The following is a 20,238-nucleotide window of genomic DNA, read 5'->3' on the forward strand; positions in this document are numbered from 1 at the left end:
TTCATGCCACCTAGAAAAAATTTGGTTATCAATGTCTTTGAGAAAATACTATTAAAAACCTTAGAGGAAGAATATAAGAAGTTTCGTGGAGAAAAGAAAAAATACAATTTAAAGAAGGATGAATGGAAAGCTTTGTGTGATTTAAAGGATGTGAATAACCTTTATGTATTTACTCAAGCTGACAAGGGTGGGAACTGGGTAGTTCTTTCCAGGGACAAATACAATTCCATGGTACTGGATTTATTAATGGATACTAATACCTATTCAGAATTACCTTTAAATCCAATAAAAGAATATAATATATTATTGTTGGAATTATTGGAAAGGGGAGAAAGGCTTGGCTTTTTGTCTTCAGTGGATGTCAGGAAGTTGTATGTCAAAAATCCTAGGATAGCAAAATTTTTCACCATTCCCAAAATACACAAAAACATTAGGAATCCACCAGGACGCCCCATAGTTTCAGGTAAGGGAGGCTATTTACAAAATGTAGGAATATTCCTGGATTCCTTATTGAAAGGTCACTTGGAAAGGGTACAGTCACATGTTAAAAACAGCGATGAGGTGTGCTTGAAGGTTAGCAACATTGCATGGGGTGATGATTTCTACTGGGCTAGTGTGGACGTCAAGTCTTTATACACTAGCATCAATAGGTTCCATGGTCTAAAAGCAGTAGAGAAAATGTTGGGGGATGGACCAAGAACATTTTTTATCATTAGTTTATTGGACTTCTGCCTAACGCATAATTGCTTCGAGTTCGAGGGAAGGCATTTTTTGCAAAGGGAGGGCACAGCAATGGGGGCAGCCTTTGCGCCCTCATATGCTATTTTGTTTATGGCCCATTTTGAAAATTGTTATATTTATCCCTCTGAATTTTATAGAAGCAAGGTAGTTAAATATGTGAGATTTATTGATGACCTCTTATTTTTATGTAGGGGATCACCAGATGAATTTGGTAATTTTGTCTTGGAGATGAAGCAAAATCGTTGGGGTTTGGATTTTACTCACATTATAGGGGGTAGAAGTATCCAATATTTAGATGTGGAATTCTATGTGTGCCCAGATAACAAAATACATTACAAACCATATCACAAAAAGACTGCAGCTGAAAATTTTCTCCATGCCTCTAGTATGCACAGTGACTCTTTGATAAGATCCTTACCATTGAGTGAGTTTAAAAGAATAGGTAGGCATACCTCCGAGAGAGGTTTGATTCCAAGTGAATTCAACAAGGTTGAAGGAAAATTGGTAGGGAGAGGATATTCCGAAGTGAGTGTTAGGGAAGCTAGAAAGAAGGTAGAAAGTGAGTTAGGTGTTGTTAAATGGTCTGGCAACCGGGGCAGATCCTGGTCTTTTGGGAAGTTTGGGAATATTAGGATTGATGATGACAATGATGTTGGCAAGGATAGGTCTGGTGACAAGATATTTTTTGTGACCAGATATTCCCATTTCTCCAACATATTAAAGGAAATAGTGTGTAGATTTTGGCCTATCATCTGTGAAGATGATAGAATAGGAAAAATTTTTCCCTCAAGGGTTACCTTTTCGTACAAGAGATATTTTAATCTCAGGGAAATATTAAATTTCAGAAAGGACAACAGACGTAGCAAAGGTAACAGAAAGGGAACATTCAGATGTGGAAGATGTAAGGTGTGCATTTGGGTCAAGAACTTGGATGGTCTCAAAATTAATGAGGTCAGATATAGTGCTACAGAATATTATGACTGTAACTCCACAGGGGTAGTGTACATTATAGGATGTGGATGTGAGAAACAAAATTGGTACATAGGTCAAACTACTAGGAGGGTCAAACTTAGGATCCTAGAACATCTAGGAGACATAAGGCACAAGAGAATGGAGAGTCCGGTAGTAAGACATTTTTGTGATAAACACAGGGGGGTTCCAGAGGGATTTGTATTCAGTGTATTGGGTAGGCCCAATGCATTTGGTAATGAAGCTATGTTCCAGGAAAAATTATTATTGATGGAATCTAGGTTCATTTTCAGTTTGAAAACATTGTTTCCCAATGGGATGAATATGGAAGTTTAGTGTGTATTCCACATATCTCTCGGAAATAACTAGTTTGAGAAATTGTCTGTCAATAAAATTTGAATGATATGTTCGCAAGGGTTATGTGGAAATCAGTATTTATATTTATTAAATTATATTACGTAGTAGGACTATAGCAGGTCTTACCAAAGTGTAAATAAGGAAAAAAGAAAAAAGCACAAGTACTGTTTATATCATAGTTTTTATGAATAAATGTCATATATATTTTTTGTAATAAATTTATTCATGTAATAGAGGGAAAGATGCCAGATAGGTGTTGTGAAATAGTATTAAAGGGAGCCTAATTGTATAATTAGGGGATGGTGCATCAATAATTCAATTAAAATGTTCTTTAAAAATGGGTGGTGTTTGCTATGTAAACTGTATTCCAGGAGAAGGCGAAGGCCGAGGTACCAGAATTAAAATTTCAAACGCACAGCAACTGGTGTTCTTCATTTTGTATATCTAATACCATATTTTACCCAACGACATTTTTCTTTCTGTGTTGTCAATGTTTGCATTACTTTTAGTGTCTCTAAGTCTAAGAGGTGTCCGGGCTCTAAATCATTGTCATGTAAAAGCAAATCATTTTCTTGAGCTGCCTTTTTTGCAGCCATATCAGCAAAAGCATTTCCCCTAGAGACAGGATCTTTTTTGTTAGTATGTGCGGAACATTTACATATTGCTATCTGAAGTGGTAATTGCACTGCATCTAACAACTGTAAAATTAAATCTCTGTGATTTATTGGTTTGCCTGTCGCAGTAACCATTCCCCTATTCTTCCATTGTTGAGCGAAAACATGTACAGTGGAGAAAGCATATTGACTATCTGTATGAATTGTCACTTTTTTACCCTCCCCCAAGGTACAAGCTCGAGTCAAAGCCACTAACTTAGCTGCTTGGGCAGAATAAATATTTGACAATCCTTTTGCTTCTAAAACTTCAGTTTCTGTGGTGACAGCATACCCTACTAGTGTTTTTCCTACAGTGTCCTTCTTTGCTGATCCGTCTACAAACAAAACAAGATCAGAATCTACCAATGGAATATCCGTTAAATCTGGTCAGGGAAGTACTTTGTCATGAATGTGCTCTAAACAAACGTGTGGAGTACCTTCTTCTGGAGTCGGCAAAAGTGTCGCCGGGTTAAGAGTAGTGCATCTTTCTATGGTCATATGTGGCTGTGTCAGCAGCACTGTCATACACGACAAATGTCGACTAGGAGATAATTAGGTTATCTTATCTTGCAAAAGTATGGTAGCTACTGAATGTGGAACTCGCAATTTTAATGGGTGAAACAAAACTAATGATGCTGAGGCTTGCACTGCCATGGCAGCTGCCACTACAGCTTGAACACAATGCGGCAATGCCCTTGCAACAGGATCTAATCTGGAGGAATAAAAAGCTATTGGTCTCTGTTTATCCCCATTTACTTGTACCAGAACCAAAGTCATATATCCTCCCTTACAATCAACTATTTGTACAAACTGCTTAGAATAGTTCGGAAAACCCAAAACAGAGGATCCTGCTATCATTTGCTTAATTCTATTAAATGCTTGTATTACCTTATCTGTCCACTGTATATTACTTTTAGCTGCCATGGGAGTGTCATAGATCAGTGCGGTCAATGGCCCTACTTCTTCAGCATAATTAGGAATCCAACTTCTACAAAAATTAGTCGCACCTAAAAACGACATCACCTCCCGCTTAGTCGTAGGCATAGGTGCTTCAAGAATTGCTTGTTTTCTTTTATTTTCCAATTGTCTACCTTCCTGCGAGATTAAATAACCCAAGTACTTTACTTGTGCTTTCCACAATTGTAACTTCTCTTTATTTACTTTATGTCCTTGCTCAGCTAAAAAACTAAGGAGGGCTAGGGTATCCTTTTTACAACTTTCCTGCGTGGGTGAGGCCAATAAAATATCATCTACATACATCAGAACCTGGCTTCCCCCTGGGGGAACAAACTGAGCTAAATTCGCAGCCATTTCTTGTGAGAATATTGTCGGACTCTCACAATAACCCTCTGTCAGTCTGGTGTATGTGTATCTTTTACCTTGGAAAGTGAATGCAAACCAAAATCTACTCTCCTTGTGTAGTGGTATGGAGAAAAAGGCATTGCTTATATCTATGACAGAAAAATATCTGTGCTGAGGTAGTAAGTCATTAAGTAATGTATAGGGGTCAGGGACCACCGGTGCTCTTGGGATCACAGCTGAATTAACTGCTTGTAAATTCTGAACCAACCTCCATGACCCATCCGGTTTCTTTACAGGAAACAACGGAGTATTGCAGGGTGAATCTGGGCATTCAACAAGAATTCCTACCTGTTTTAGCTGTTCAATAACTGGTTTAATTCCTTCCTCTGCTTGCTTACTTAGTGGATATTGGTGCTTATGAGGTCTAAAACCTGACTTTGCAGTTATACAAACTTCACCTGCTATTTTCATTAATCCTACATCTCCTTTACCTTTTGGCCATAAATCTACAGGCAAGGCACTTAACGCACTATCTTCCTCTTGAGTTAGGAGGATTTGTCATGCCATTTCTGTTTTGTCATCCCTGAGGTGCACACTTGGTCATGCTCAAGTCACCCAATGTAATCTTTGTACCTGGATCTGTTGATCTTTCAACTGACTTTTAGACATTGTGTTCCAAATCGTTACCTTTTTCACCAATCTACCCAATGTGTCCCCACTGCTTTAGTAACTGAGATATGTGGGCTATAACTTGAGCGATATAAAGAACTCATTTCCTTAGTCAAAGTACGGGTTACTACTGTATTACCTTGCGTATCCCAAAACATATCATTCAAAATTATCCTTACACACTTGTGCTTAAAGAATTCTTTTTCAAATTGTTTATCTGGACCAGGGGCCTTATAGAACATTGTACAATGTAAGTGCGCTGCAACCTGCGGTGATCCGCTCCTAGATGTACTTAGAGCTAGATTGATCAATTCTGTATCAACCCTCCCAGGGCTGTCTGAAATCAAGTCTAGGCTATACCAGTAAAACAAGTCTTGTACTCCCTGTACTACTAAGCCATCCGCTAACCTTTTTGCCTCAATACCTTTAGGTGTGGGAATTGCCGCTATTCCAAACACATGCATCAAATCTCTTCCTAGCAAATTAGCTGGACAAACTTTTGATATAATTACCCTACACCTAACAGTTTGGTTTGTTTGCGGATCTGTGAACAGTAGAGGATGAGACAGTGGTTCCTTATAAATTTTCCGTTTGCCGCTTTTACAAGGACAAACTCATCTGTTTCGCAGTTCGAGGCAGAACTGCTGGACCCAAAAGTGTACGCGATGCACCTGAATCACATAAAAACTCCACTTTCTGTCCCTCAACCAAAAACTCTATCATGGGTTTTTGATCTAGATGCATAGCAATACCCAAATTTGTCAGGTTTATGACTTCACAGTCACAATCCCGCCCTTCCATTAGAGTGTTCCGACATTCATCGTAGAGAGTGTCTGCCTCTTCATTATCCCCATAATGAAGATGGCGCCTTTCTTTACTATCATATAGTCATGCGGAGCCCTTGTTCGTAAGCTGTGGGGGATGTTGCCACTCTTCACAGTCGGCAGCGAAATGCCTACGTCTACCGCATTTAAAACATTCTCCACATTTTAACCTTTCCCTATAGGCTGAATGTCCACCCGGTTCATTTAACGTGTCCCATTGCGGGCCCCCACATTTTTTTACGCCACCAGAGCGCCCTTGCCCCCTTTGGTCCTGTACTAAGAATATACCACCATCATCCCCTACTGCCAACACTTCTACTTTCTTTTTCTTTTTTAGATTAAAATGTCGCTCAGCATGCCGTGCATATTCAAACAAAGGTTGCAGTCTTCATGTTCTGTGATCTACCATGTGTTTAGTAATAAAACTACTTATCGGAGCCTTACAACCTTTAAGAAAAGCATTTTTCAATTGCTGTTCATACGGACCATCATTAGTCTGATCCTGCAGAATCATCATTCCACAATGGTTATTGAACACTTCTGTCAGTCTTACAATATAATGATCCACAGATTCATCATCATTTTGGATGCACTGATCTATTACTGTCCAATCTGCTCTTGGACGCCACTTATCAGAAATGCTCTTTAACAGATCAGTGACTCGTGTGTCTAACACCCCAGAATTATGCTTTAATGTAGTGCCGTCATCTGCCTTACATGTCCAAGTACCACAAACTAAGTGCCAATCTGGACCTAAGATTTGTCGCACTACTTGTTCTACTTCTAAACCATTTAGATGATAACTTAAATGCATACCAACTATGTCCTCAGAAAACGTTTGAAAATTAACCTTGGGATGAGGAATACCATCCGTAGCTCGTTTTATATCCTCTCTAGCCCAGGGACGATAAACTAAAATAGTTGGTTCTTGTCCAACATCTCCTGCTTGTGGGTTTGCAACTTGTATTAAGGGAAGAGCTTCTGAATGGTCAGAAAGTTTAATAGCCCAACGTCCTTGCCCTGATGGTCCTGTCCTTAACTGCATAGGTTGGTCTACCTGTTGCAAAGCAACTTTAGGTACTACGGGAATTTGTGGGTAAATTGGAGGGGTCATAACATTTCCTTGAGCAGCTAATAACCCACCCTGCTGTACAGATCCCACACCTTCAGACTGATATTGAGGAGGTTCCCCCGGTATGGCAGCAGCAATTTCACCATACGGTGGGGCAGTTGCCTGCCTTTGTACTGCACAAACTGTGTGCTCATCCTCCTTATCTAAAAATAAAGCTACTTTTCCACTTGGCACCAGTGATCCCTTTTGATTTATGTTCTCTTTTTCCTGACACTGTTTTTCTCTTATAGCTCGTTTATTTGCTTCTTCTAACCATTTTTGTGCTTGGGGAAATCCCAATTGTCTCTGCTTTTCAGTTCTAGTTCCTGCATCTCTTTTCAAATCTCTAACCAATTTTGCACAGGCATTCTTATTCAGTGTACCATCAAAATCATATTTCAACTTCCACTTCTTCAAAAATTTAACATTATTTTTGTTTAAACTTTTCATATACTTAGCATCAACATTTAAACAGGCATCACTCTCACACTTGCAGCAACTTGAACCCATGTTTTCCTAGATTTCTTATTTTAGGACTGTATATTTTAGGACTGCATCAAAATTATTTTTACAGGGCTTATTACAAAATGGGGCTATCTTAATGGGGATCCTAACAAAATAACAGGTAATCCTAACAAAATAACAAGTAATCCTAACAAAATAATCTTAACAATTATTCCTACCCACCCTTAACTAAAAATAAAACCCCTGTCGACAAGGTTAAATTAAATTAAAAGAAAAATTTATTTTTCATCCTACCTGAACCAGATGAGACTCCGTTTCCCCTTTTGGTTCGGAAACCGTCCCTCAGATAGGGATCAGAGAGCGGCCGGCCTCTTTCCAACGACAAGTCAGTCGGAGGGCTTTCCGTCGAGGGAATCTTAAGATAAGAAACCCTCACCTGCGCAGGTTTTTCAGTCTCTCTGTCAGTCTGATCTGTATCTTCGTAGAGGTTTCCGGTCCGAAGGACCAAAATGTCAGAAGAAAAAATTCAAGCGAGTCACATCTGCCTCAGGTGATGAAAAACTTCTTTATTTGCAGCTAACCAGATTACAGCAGCATGTTGGCCAAGATGATCTCAATCTGGTCATCTTGTTTACTGACATCAACTTTTATACTTTCCTGTCACTAGCCAAAATAGCTTTTGTTACATTTCTGACAGTTGACAGTTGGCTATGAAAAACATCTAGGATCACAAATTACCTCAGAAAAGAATGCTTTACCTCAAAACCACAGCTAGTGTAGAATGTTTACCTCAAAACCACAGTTAGTACAGAATGTTCAAAAAGGTACAGAATACTTAGTTCAACAGTGGTAGCTGGAATTTTCCAGGGCACACAGCCTGCCTCGGTAAATTAACTCTTACTCAGCCGTGCGTCCTTTCACCAAGCTTTCATTCAACTGCAGTTAGCTTTCTTTATTCAGAAGTATAGAAAACGGATGTTATTCAAGTTCACAAGCAAACTACATCTATCATAGATAAAGCCCATCTTTAATAAACATGGTTCAATGACCTTTTCTTACCAACACTTCAGCAAATAGCATATTCATTTTGCTAGATGGGAGAAAGAGACAAATAACAGTATGTTTTAAAACTTTTTCTCTTAACAAAACCCCAAAGTTAAGACCATGTAATCTATGGGCTTGTAAGGAAATAATCCATTTTAACTCGCACATTTTAATATAAGTGTTAAAGGTACCCCTTCTGACACTAGGTCTAAGTAACTGTAACACCCTAAACCTAAAAACATTATGCCCTGGATGGGACATAGCATGATTAGCTAATGCATTGGTTGATGCCAAGTATAGCAGTTTGCTCCTCCATTTCCATGCCATAATTGCAAGGCTCGTTCTTCCATTTCCTCTGATGTTTATTTCATTCATCCAGTTACAAGACGTCTTTTTTTCCTCTAGATTAACAGCCACTTGCAGGAGCAGCAGTTTGGTATACTTGGCTACTTACAGCTCCTGCTCTGGCATTTATGTTGGCAAGACAACTAAACAGCTCAGGGAGCATATACTTGAACATTTGGGCCATATTCATAGAAATATATCAACCAATGCATTAGCTAATCATGCTATGTCCCATCCAGGGCATGATGTTTTTAGATTTTAGGGTGTTACAGTTACTTAGACCTAGTGTCAGAAGCGGTGACTTTAACGCTTACATTGAAATGTGTAAGTTAAAATGAATTGTTTCCTTTCAAGCCCATAGGTTACGTGGTCTTAACTCTAGGGTTTCACTTCAACCCGCCCTGATTAGGAGGCGGTGACTTTGGTTGTTCATAATTGCTTTAACTAATGTAGACTGATGATTGGTTAGTAATTGTATTAAATCAAATGTCCTTTTTTGTTCTGTATGGTCTGATGAAGTGGCAACCCCGCAAAAGCGCTAACCTTTTGTTTTAATAAAAGTTTTATTTTATTTCATTGCTTCTTTTTTTAGCTTGTACCGTGGTGGTTGACTCTGCGGTGGTGGTGCTGCGGTAGCGTTGTTGCCTCACAGTTAGATGTTGTTCTGTTCGATTCTCAGCTAGAGCATCTTCTGTGGGGAGACATGCATGAATGGACGTACCTTCGTCGAAGGTTGTGTGTCAGGGCTGGCAACTCAGCACGTAAAAATCTACTGCCAATCATTAGCGGACCGGAGTTCCGCTGTGGCGACCCCTAAGCGGGAAAAGCCGAAAGACACAACAACAACAACCGTGGTGGTTGACTCACATTTTGTTTTTTTAACTATTTCATCTTTAAGGTTGTAGGTGATAAATGCCTTATTTCTACTTCTTTTGATGTGAAGGAACATTGCACACTGAATGCATTTTGGGTTATCAGCATATCCATTCCTGCAGAGAAGTCATCCTGAGCTAAAAATTGAAGAAGTTGCACTTGAGCATTCAGACAACTAAATGGCTTGAAAAAAAATAAATGCAAGAGGAGACTAATTTGTTTGGAAACTACAAAAATTATGGAATTATCATTAGTAATTTTTCATTGAGGGTGCATACATTTCTTGGAGTGAATAAGTATATCAGAAGAGTTGTGCAGGCAGCTTGCTCCAGAACTGAAAATGCAGTTTCTGGTGTCAAACCAAAGAAAAGTCTGACGGAAATGTTTTTATTTTAACATTGTGTCATATTTGTAAGTGAAATAGTACAAATTGTCAAGCGTAATCAAGTAAAGAGGTTTAACACTTTGAGGACTTGACATGGTAACACTTTACTCTAGACTGATTAATGGCATGGTATCCCATGACCCACATACTTGAAATTACTATTGTAAAAGAACATGCTGTTATGTCACTTATTGTATGTGCCACTGTCCTTTAGTTCTTGCATCACTGGAACATTTTCATTCTAGCTTCAGATGATAAAAGGAGGAGGATGTTGGAGCAGTTGCCCTGCCTTTTATGTTATCTGAACTGTGGCTGATGATGCATTGATGTGTGAATGAAGAGTGGAAGTGTTATCTGAATGAAGCCCTTGTGCTTCGACAATACCAGCTGATACTTGGTTGTCTTTTTCTCCTTGTGACTGAGCTGTGTTTCAAGATGATATGCTTTTACTATGAATGCCTTCTACAGAGGAGACAAATGAACTTCCTATTCTACTGCCTCCAGTTTGACAGTATTTTTCTCATATGCTCTGACATTTCTTGACAGTATACACCATAATGCCAGCACACTTAGCCTTTGTGCTAGCCAATTGTTTTTTGATGGTTAAGCAGTTCAGATCTCAGTTCTTGTGTTGTCATATTGAATTTCCCATGTTTATACCTAAGAAACTAAAGTCATGAGACAGGACTGTGGTCCCACTTCATAAGGGCGGTGCCTCCACAGACCCTGGAAATTACCGCCCCATTAGCTTGACAAGCCTTATCTGCAAAGCCATGGAGAGGATCATAATGGAACTCATAAATAAAGACATAGGGAACTTGCAGACTTTGGATCCAACTCAGTTTGGCTTTGTCAAAGGCAGATCCTGCCTCTTAAACTTGGTTGACTTTTTCGAGACAGTCACCAAGGCCATTGATGAGGGAAAGGCAGTCCATACAGCCTACCTCGACCTGGCAAAGGCCTTCGACACAATACCCCACTCAGGTATCATCGAAAAACTCATCAGCTTGAATGTAAACCCATACATCACAAGATGGGTTGCAAACTGGCTAAGTGACAGAACCCACAGGGTCAGAGTTGCTGGAGCCATGTCAGACTCAAAGCCTGTCACAAGTGGTGTCCCACAGGGCTCAGTCCTGGGTCCACTCTTGTTCGGCATCTACTTTTCTGAAGTACAAGCAAACACAGGAGGGTTATGGCTGACAAAGTTTGCAGATGACTGCAACACATCTGACACAGATATCCTCCAGAAGGGCCTCACAGAAATGGATAACTGGTGCCAGAGCCATGGCCTGAAGTTAAACGCCAAAAATGCATAGTCATACCCTTTGGGAAAAACAAGGCTACCCTAGCTACCATATAGGTGGCAATCCACTGAGCACAGAAAAGTCATCAGAGATCTGGGGACCCAGGTTGACAGTAGCCTGACACTCATGTTGCTAAAGTAGTTAGGAAAACCTTCTATATCACCCACCTGATCATGAAGGGATTCACATCTAGATCAAGGGAGGTCATCGTCCCCTGTACTCATCACTTATTAGACCTATGATTGAGTACAATGCCAATGTATCTGACCAGACACCTGCTGCAGCTGGAAAGGCCCCAAAAGTTCCTCACCAAAAGGATAAAGGGTCTCAAAAATATGTCTTATGCTGCCCGACTGAAAGAACTCCAGCTCTATTCAGTCTCACTCAGAGGTGACCTGTGCCTGACATATAAGGCCATGTCAAACCCAGATTTGATGAATATGCTTCACCTCAAAAATCTAGATCCCTCAGAACCACAAGTTATAAATAGAGCGTGCTGGAGGACAGATTCATCACAGAGACTCCCTATGCTGTGGAACAAAATCCCGGTACATGTGAGGCAGAGCACCTCTCTGGTCTTGTTCAAGAGGAATCTTGACCAATGGATGGGAGATTGCAGATAAGGGATTACTTCAGCGTCACTGCTTGACAGAGGCACAGCAAAATGATAGGCATAGTTTTTATTCAAACTAAAGGGGTGGCGAAAGCCACATAACTATGGGCTAGGCTTATAAATGCCCTTGGGCAGATAGCCTAGTATGAACCTATGAACCTATGAACCTATGAAGGACCCATGGAGGCACTGCCTGTACAGCTTGGGTTGAGGAGCATGATATAAAGCACTGTCCTAAGTACTAGCACTTCAGTCTGGTCACACAAATGATTTGGGAATGGAGAAACTCAATTCTTACCTTAGTTTGCTAAAGATAGTGACTGCTGAAAATGTCCAGTTCAGAGAGTAGCAGAAAGCTTTCTGATGTTATCTCAGGCCAGTGCTAGAGGAGTTGGAGAAGGTGAGGTAGTTAAAAGCTTGACTCTGATCACAGCTGCCTTCTGTAAAGTTGTGCATGAGGTGGGACTGCAGACTTCACAAGCTGGCAGCTCCATGTTAAGTAATGAGGGGATGAATCCATAAAGGCTTTCCAATAGTAATAAGCATGTGAGAAGTGCATCCTTGTTGGAGTGCTTCTTGGGTATCCATTATTGGTCCTCCCATGGTTGATTGGTACAATATTCTAGTTGGGCTGCTGCTATGAAGCTGTCCCTCAGGTCCCCCAGTATTGGCTTGGTGGTCACACTGGGGGTCAAGGAGGCTTGTCTGCTGTTTCTGCAGGAATCACTGGATGGAATTTTTTTGAGAAGCTGCACTAAATCATCTTTCATCTGTAGGGCCCACATGGCATACTTAGAAGTTGGATATTCATCAGCTTTTTGATATCTGATGGACTGTACCTTCCAGGTATGAGATTATACCTTATGATGGCTTGGCTGATGCCAACACCAGACTGGGTACAGCTCCTCAGATTTTAGCAGTACCTCCACTGAGTACTTCCCCAGCCTCTTGGCCTTCTTCACTGACCCCCATCTGCATGTCAGTCACTTTCTCCTTCTTTTTCTTCATAAACATCTCTGTTGTTATCTTGGTGTGAAGGGTGAAGACACTTGACTCATATTCTATGAAGCCTTTAAGGATGCCATCTTTTCAGCCTGTAAGCATCCAACTTCTGCTTTCTCTTTTTCCAAGAAGGTTGATGCTCTCTTTAAGACTCTAGTTAAATGAAGTGGCATCTTGACTAAGCATCATAGATTTCTACAGGATCTTGAGTTTCAGTTCAGTATAGGTCTCAAGACCATAATTTATTTCCCCACTTGGAAAGGGACATGAGACTTTACAAAACATTGGCAAGATAGTATTTCTGCCACATTGGCCTTTAGCTCCTTCATCTGTTTGTCTCGCATGTCAAGGTTCCGTTCATATTTAACGGACTAGATAGTGAAGAAAGTGGAAGACCTGTTTTATTGTTTGATCAAAGATGGTCGATCTGTACAGTGGGTTTCCACATAGTTATCTAATAGTTTGAGTGTTCTGATGCCATGGTTAGGGCAGAAGACTCAGAAATATGACTAACTACGATGATGGGGTTCAGGCTGTAATTCATTATGGATGAGTTCCAGTAGGCCATTTTGAATGCCATCTTTAAAGAGAAGTCTTCATTTGTCTGGCCTCCCTTGAGCTGCTCGAGAAAATCTAAAAGAAGAAGAAACAGACGCTAACAGCCATGAGATGTCTTTTTGATGCTCACTGGTCCCTTTTGTATGTCCCAGGCCTTCTCAATTCTCTTTGAAGAAAAACCTGCTTTGTAGGTTGAGTAAGACTTCCTGTGCTCATTAAGTCTGTGAGAGAAGAGACTGTGTTGACTAAGCATTCACTGTCTTTACTTCTCAGAACTGCAGGTTAGGCCAGTTCTGCAATATTCCCTTACTTTTGGAGACCCTTCTCAAAGAGTGCAGTGGAATTGTCTTATAGCTCTTATGTAGTTCACTTCAAGGAGCTTCACTTAAGGATGAAGTCATGTCTGCTTAGTTCTTGGAGGCCCATATATTGCTTCTCCAAAGAGGCTGCAGAGACTTCTTTCTTTGGAGGGAAACTTGGAGTACTGTTCCTGCCACTTCCTTATTTTTGAATGGGATAGGAAAATGCCAGTGCAGCCCTGATCTCAGTGACTTCATCACATACATCTGGTACATTACGTTCTGGATGGTGACTTTGTAGAGAGTCTGAGCCCTTACTGCCACGGCACATTTGTGCAGTTCAGTTAACATAATGTACACCATTTTGCTTATTAGTGTTTGGGGACCACAGAAGAGTCCCTTTGGGAGACACAATTTTCAGTACAAAGTGCAGACATTTGATCTCTTGTTTGCATCTAATTTTTTGTCAAGGTTTTATCAAGGTGCTTGCCACTGTGATGAAGACTAAAGAATTCTACAAGAGCAATAGGCCCCTGGTGGCCTTACTGATGATTTCTTGGTAGCATCTACATTAGATTGTCCATGAATGTAAAGTAGGAGGTAGTTTGTTTCAAGTCTTTCATGGTGCATCCCTAAGTTTGTGGTATCATCACAGAAAAAGTGCAAAACAATGAAGTATTTTAGAGTGTTCATCATGGCATTGTAAATAGTCTGATGTTGAGCTTAAGTTCTTAATCCTCTGAGGCAGACATCAGACCTGTATAAACAATAATCCTCTGAGGCACACATCAGAACTGTATAAACAATAACAAAAGCAACAGTGATACTTAGCTGCCAGTATAGTTAAAAAATAGCTTTAAGTCTTATTTTAAATCTGTTAATTTGTTAAAGTTGCTGTGATATTCATGAGTGACTGCTTCCATTTTTATGTTTAAGTGAATACTTTAATAAAAAAAAGACAATTAATAAGTACTTTACTTCTGTAGGTTTCAAGAACAGAACAAGACAATGACTCTTCAGTGGACCGCAGTGGCATCTTTCCTTTACACTGAAATTGCAGTGATTTTATTGCTTTGTATTCCATTTATCTCTGCTCAAAGGTAAGTAAAAAAAAAAAAAAACATTAAATCGCAGTGACACATCAGAGCTCACATTTGTTCTTTCTGTTTTGTAGTAGATAAATTATTAATAATTAGATCTTGTCCTTTTATTGTAGTGATGTTTACTTAAAAGCCTGTGCCAAGCCCCATAGGCCTGAAAAACACATTTTAACTTGAATTGCAGTTTCATGTGTTCTTGCATAGTGAACGAATTAATAGGGAGAATTTTTTGTTGCCTGGCTGTAGTACTTGTCATATTTTTCAAAACTTGTCTTTTTTGAACATCCATGTTTTGTTTTTTTAAACACCTTTATTAAATTATCACTTGTGACGGGCACATTTACATTTATATAAAAGTAATCAAACAAGTATTAAGTTAAAATTAACAAACATTATGATTCTCATATGTTGCTGTATATCGTATAACCAAGCAACATTACATAAATTATTTAATTCCTGCCCTTTTTTTAAAACAAGAAACATCTTTGCTTATATTGTAAGTGATGGCTTAATAATTATACATTTATATAACTGAAAACAAGCAACACCGACACAATCCTATTTGCAAGCATATTGTATGACAAACTATACTGACACACTCCTGGTTCATAGGATGATACTAGGCTATTGGCCCGGAGACGCTTATAAGCCTAGCCAAGAATTTCACCAATGTTCCCTCAAAGTCAGCAAAGGAGTAGCTTTTTCACTGTTAGTTGGAAGAGTCAGGCATATTTCTCATTCACCAATCCATAACTCCCTATCACCACAAACAAAAGCTGAAAATAAATGTGTCATTCAGTAAGAATCTCTGTTCTGAATTGCAAGATAACCCTCCTCCTCTCAAAGTCTTCAAAAAGCAGAGAAAGTGTTTGAAAGTAGAGTTGTGAAAGTAAACTTTACTATAACGGCAGATGCCCAAATGATCACCACTGCAGTAGCTTTAGCTATACAGGTTATATCCTGCATAGGATATAAACAGCCAGCTTCCGAAGCTTAAGGACTCCTACTATGCACTTAAACAGATGTGAGTTTGAACACAGCAGAAGAAAAAAATCAACACTTTGGAAGGTAGGTCCTTCAGGGCTTTCATGACAACCCCCTGGCAATCAATCAACAAACAGGGGGGTGGAGGGAGGGAGTGGGAATTGTAGCAGTGATCATTTGAACATTCGTTGTTGCGCTAAGTTTACTTGCACAACTGTACAATGTTCATTTGATTATTGTAGCAGTAGCCATAGTTATGTACGCTACCATAGCGTATACTGAGTAAGTGAAGATGAGGATTCCTGTAGAATGGTCCTAACAAAGGCTCCTCTAAACCTGGAAAAGGAATCTACTTTGTATAAGGTATGTACAGAGGACCAAGTCGTTGCTTCTATAATACTCTAGAGGCTTTTTGGAAAAGGGTATTTCTAGAAGTTATGGCCCTGAGAGTGTGCCCCAACCCTGCAATGAATAGTCTTCATGTGGGTATAACAAAAGGAAATAGTCTGCTTAGATACAGGTTTTTTTTTTTTTTTTAACCTTCGTAGGAAATGAATAAATTAGAGTTTCTGAAGTTGCAAACATTGTACATCACTTATCTACCCAACCATTTTCAGACTAATAAACATTACATAGCTCATTTCAGTCCTGCTTTCTTTTAAACCTCATCCCTCCCCTGTATGTATTGCTCCCACAATTCCCATGTTTTCTTTTGTAGTTTGCTCCTAGCTTTTTCTAAAGATCTCCGTTCCAGATGCTTATCTCTGTTACTATATTCACTACTTCTAATATAGCTGGTTTAGATTTTGATTTCCATTTTCTAATAATTGCTTTTTTGGTAGGCACCATAATTAGAGACAGCAAGGCCTTACCATGTCTAGGCAATTCTGATTCTGTATCACAGTTCAGAAAATATCTCCCTCATCACACCAATCTGCCCACCCAGCACCTTCGACAGTGTATCCCGCAGGGAATCCTTAAAGTCCACCAACTCACTGCACTCCCAGAAAATATGTTACTAATGCATTCTATGGCCACCTACAAGAATGCATGGATCATGCTATCCCAAGCAAAACCAAGACTCACTCCTCTAAGAAAAGGAAACCAGTCTGGTGGACCCCTGCCATAGACAAGCTATACAATAGGAGGAGGAAACTAGTACAGAAAAGAGTAAAATCCCAAGAAGGGAAGACATCCCTGATCAGTATCAGCAAGAAGCTACGATCCCTCATAAAATCATCCAAGGCGAGCTTCGAGAGAAAAATTGCCAGGGACTCCAAAGATAACCACGAGGCATTCTTTAGCTATGTCAAGAATCTAAGTGGCAATGCTCAGATTTGCTCGGAGTTAGTGCAGAATGGCACAAAATACACTGAACCGACTGATATCGCCAACATCCAGGCAGACAGGTTCAGTGGAAACTTCACCCCCTAAAGGGCCCATAACCATACCAGAAGAATGTAGAGCCCCTGAAATCACAGACACTCGGGTTAAAACAACCCTCTCCAAAGCCAAAAACACAGCATCAGTGGGACCGGACGGTGTCCTAGGCTGCTTCCTACATGAGCTCAAAGACGAACTAACCCCTCACCTAAACACAATGTTCAAACTCGGCCTCTCCACAGGCTACATACCCATAGAGTGGTTCACAGCAACGGTTATTCCGCTCCACAAAGGTGGAGCCACAACAGACCCTGGGAACTATCGCCCTATAAGCCTGACTAGCTTGGTCTGCAAGGCTATGGAGCACATCATCATGGAACTCATTAACGGAGACAATGGGAACCTCCAAACACTGGACCCTACCCAGTTCGGCTTTGTTAAGGGCAGATCATGCCTCCTGAAGCTTGTGGACTTTTTTGAGACAGTTACTAAAGGTATAGATGAGGGAAAGGTGGTACACAGCCTACCTAGACCTCGCAAAGGCCTTTGACACCATTCCCCATTCTGGTATTCTAGACAAGCTCATCAGCCTGAACATAAACCCATACGTCACAAGATGGTTTGCCAACTGGCTCATGGACAAAACCCACATGGTGAGAGTTGCAGGAGCTAGGTCCGACTATAAACCGGTTACAAGTGGCATTCCCCAGGGCTCAGCCCTAGGAACACTCTTGTTTGACACATACTTCTCAGAGATACAGGCAAGCACAAGGAGGACTATGGCTGACCAAGTTCGCAGATGACTGGAAACTAGGGGCTATAATTGACTCTCTGGCTGAAACAGACATCCACTAAAAGGCTCTCACTGAGACGGATACCTGGTGTCAAAATCATGGCCTCAAACTAAATGCCAAAAAGTGCATAGTCATCCCCTTTGGAAAAAACAAAGTACCCACAAACTACCGAATAGGTGGTAGTCCCCTAAATAGGAAGACGCAATAAGGGATCTGGGGACCCAAGTAGATAGTAATCTCTCCTTTGATAATGACATTGCCAAAGTGGTTAGAAAATCCTTCTATGTGGCCCACCTAATCACAAAATGGTTTGCATCCAGTTCAAAAGAGGTCATTGTGCCCCTCTACTCATCACTCATCAGACCCATCATAGAGTACAACGCTCCATTTGGGATGTACCTTACAAGACACCTGCAACAGCTGGAAAGACCACAGAAGTACCTCACCAAGAGGATCACTGGCCTCAAACAGATGCCCTATGCAGCTCGACTGAAGAAACTCCAGCTGTACTCGGTTGCATACTGCCTACTCAGAGGTGATCTCTGCCTGACATAAAAGGCCATGTCCAACCCAGAATTGATGGACATGGTCCACCTAAAGAAAAACATATCCCCCGAGCCACATGCTTTAGGGATCTAAACCTCACCACAACAATAAATAGGACGTGCTGGAGGGATAGATTCCTGTCCCAGAGACTTCCCATGCTTTGGAACAAGATTCCAATCTACATTAGTCAGAGCTCCTCGCTAACACTCTTCAAGAGAAACCTTGACTAGTGGATGGGAAACAGAAAGTTTACCCCGGGGATCACTTCAGTGGCTCTGCTGGACAGAGGCACAGGGAACTAATCTAAGGTGGTGGTGAAAGCCAACACATTCTGGCTAGGCTTATAAATGCCTTCGGGCAGATAGCCTAGTACCTACCTATGAACCTAATTGCCTCTTTCTTCCCTGTCACACCTCCAACTTTTTTGATCATCCATGTTGATAAAGGTGGCTGATGTTATCAGACCATGTAGGCATGGACAGATAATCTTGCATCCTGTTCACTTCTCTCATGATAAAGAGTTACTCAGAGGGCTTCCTAAAAATATGCAAACAATAAAGTTATTATCCACAGAAATGGTCAATAAGTAGAACTTGTAATGAGAGTCTTGACGTTTCATGTTCCCCAACTTTTGAATTCAAGAGGATTCTTTTTAACAATTGCTCATATGCTTGTATGCATACAAATTGTTATTCAGTTAAACCATCATTGTATGTGTAAAACTAAATTCTGTATTACAGCATTTTATTACATTCTATTACCTTAAAACTGATTTATTCTGATATGCTAACAAAATGCATCTACTATCTATGAAATATTTACTATTGTTGCTGCATTTTTGTTTTACTTCTTAACCAAAAAAAAAGACTACTTTCAGAAAAGAGGTATAGTGGTTGGTGTTCCTTTTTCTCGTGCTTGTGATAATTTGTGTATGGATTGATTTGATCATAAGTAATTTATTCATTCCTTGGTCACCCTCCTAGTCTGGGTCAGGGTTATGGAGGACCGGACCTTATAGCAACACTTAGTGGATACAAGGTAGAGAAAGTAACTTTAAATGGCATGAGGAGCATCCCACTGCAGGACATGTACTCATACCCACGTGTATGAGCACCTGTAAACATTTCAGAGGATCCCTATTTCACCTATGACACATATTTGGGGTTTGAGAGAAAATCAAGACACCCAACAGAAACTGACAGAAGCAAAGGGAGAACATGCAGACTCTACACGGAAATTACCCCAGCAGAGAAATAAACTGAAGATCCAAGTGCTGTGATGATTTGGTTTGACATGTGGATATGGGTACCAGACAGTGTAATGAAATTTGTGGATAGAGTAACCGAGGATAAGCTTCATTTACAGTCTATACATTGTATGCATGATTCAGTAATGATTTAGGAGTCACTCTTGTAGAACAGGAAGGTACATGTCTGTAGTAAATTGTTTAGGAAAGAGTCCTCAGACAGCACTTTTTTAGTGCCATTCCCTGCATATGTAAAAAAAATAATAATAAATACTGCCCCATAGGGAACATAAAAGAGCTAGATGTAATACTTTGATGAAATAAATTAGCTAACAGTTGTTGCAGTGGGACTATGAAGCTTTCTTGCAAGACAATATTTTAACTACAATAATAAATGCAAACCAGCAAAGGCTGTCCAGAGGAAGTACAGTTGTGTAAAATCTTAGCATAACGGTAGATGTCCTTGCCTTCACCACTGCAGTATTCTTTACTAATGGGATTCCCTGCCATGAAGCCCTCTGTCCGGCCAGTTTACAAAAGATTTCCATTGCTTTAAGATATGCAGAATGTCATCTGCTTACTCCTTGCGTAAGGAGGGGCATAAAGGTGACGTTCAGGTGTACCATCCTCAGAACAGATTGCCCCAATAGAAACAGCAGTCCAAGGAA

At 40.2% G+C, this 20,238-nt stretch overlaps 1 protein-coding gene across 2 annotated transcripts in view; it reads left to right on the plus strand.

Annotated features, from left to right (window-relative positions):
* The window catches only part of BCAP29 (B cell receptor associated protein 29), a 614,367-nt gene that overhangs the window by 100,920 nt on the left and 493,209 nt on the right, over positions 1 to 20,238 (plus strand). For both annotated transcript variants that reach the window (XM_044088551.1, XM_044088552.1), the window contains one exon: positions 14,504 to 14,617. In XM_044088551.1, coding sequence (XP_043944486.1) covers positions 14,526 to 14,617 — 92 coding nt within the window. In that variant the 5' untranslated portion in view covers positions 14,504 to 14,525. The remainder of the gene's footprint in view (positions 1 to 14,503; positions 14,618 to 20,238) is intronic.

This window comes from Protopterus annectens, chromosome 11.part0 (genome assembly GCF_019279795.1).
Source record: "Protopterus annectens isolate FY-2018-M chromosome 11.part0, PAN1.0, whole genome shotgun sequence".
Taxonomy (NCBI): domain Eukaryota; kingdom Metazoa; phylum Chordata; order Ceratodontiformes; family Protopteridae; genus Protopterus; species Protopterus annectens.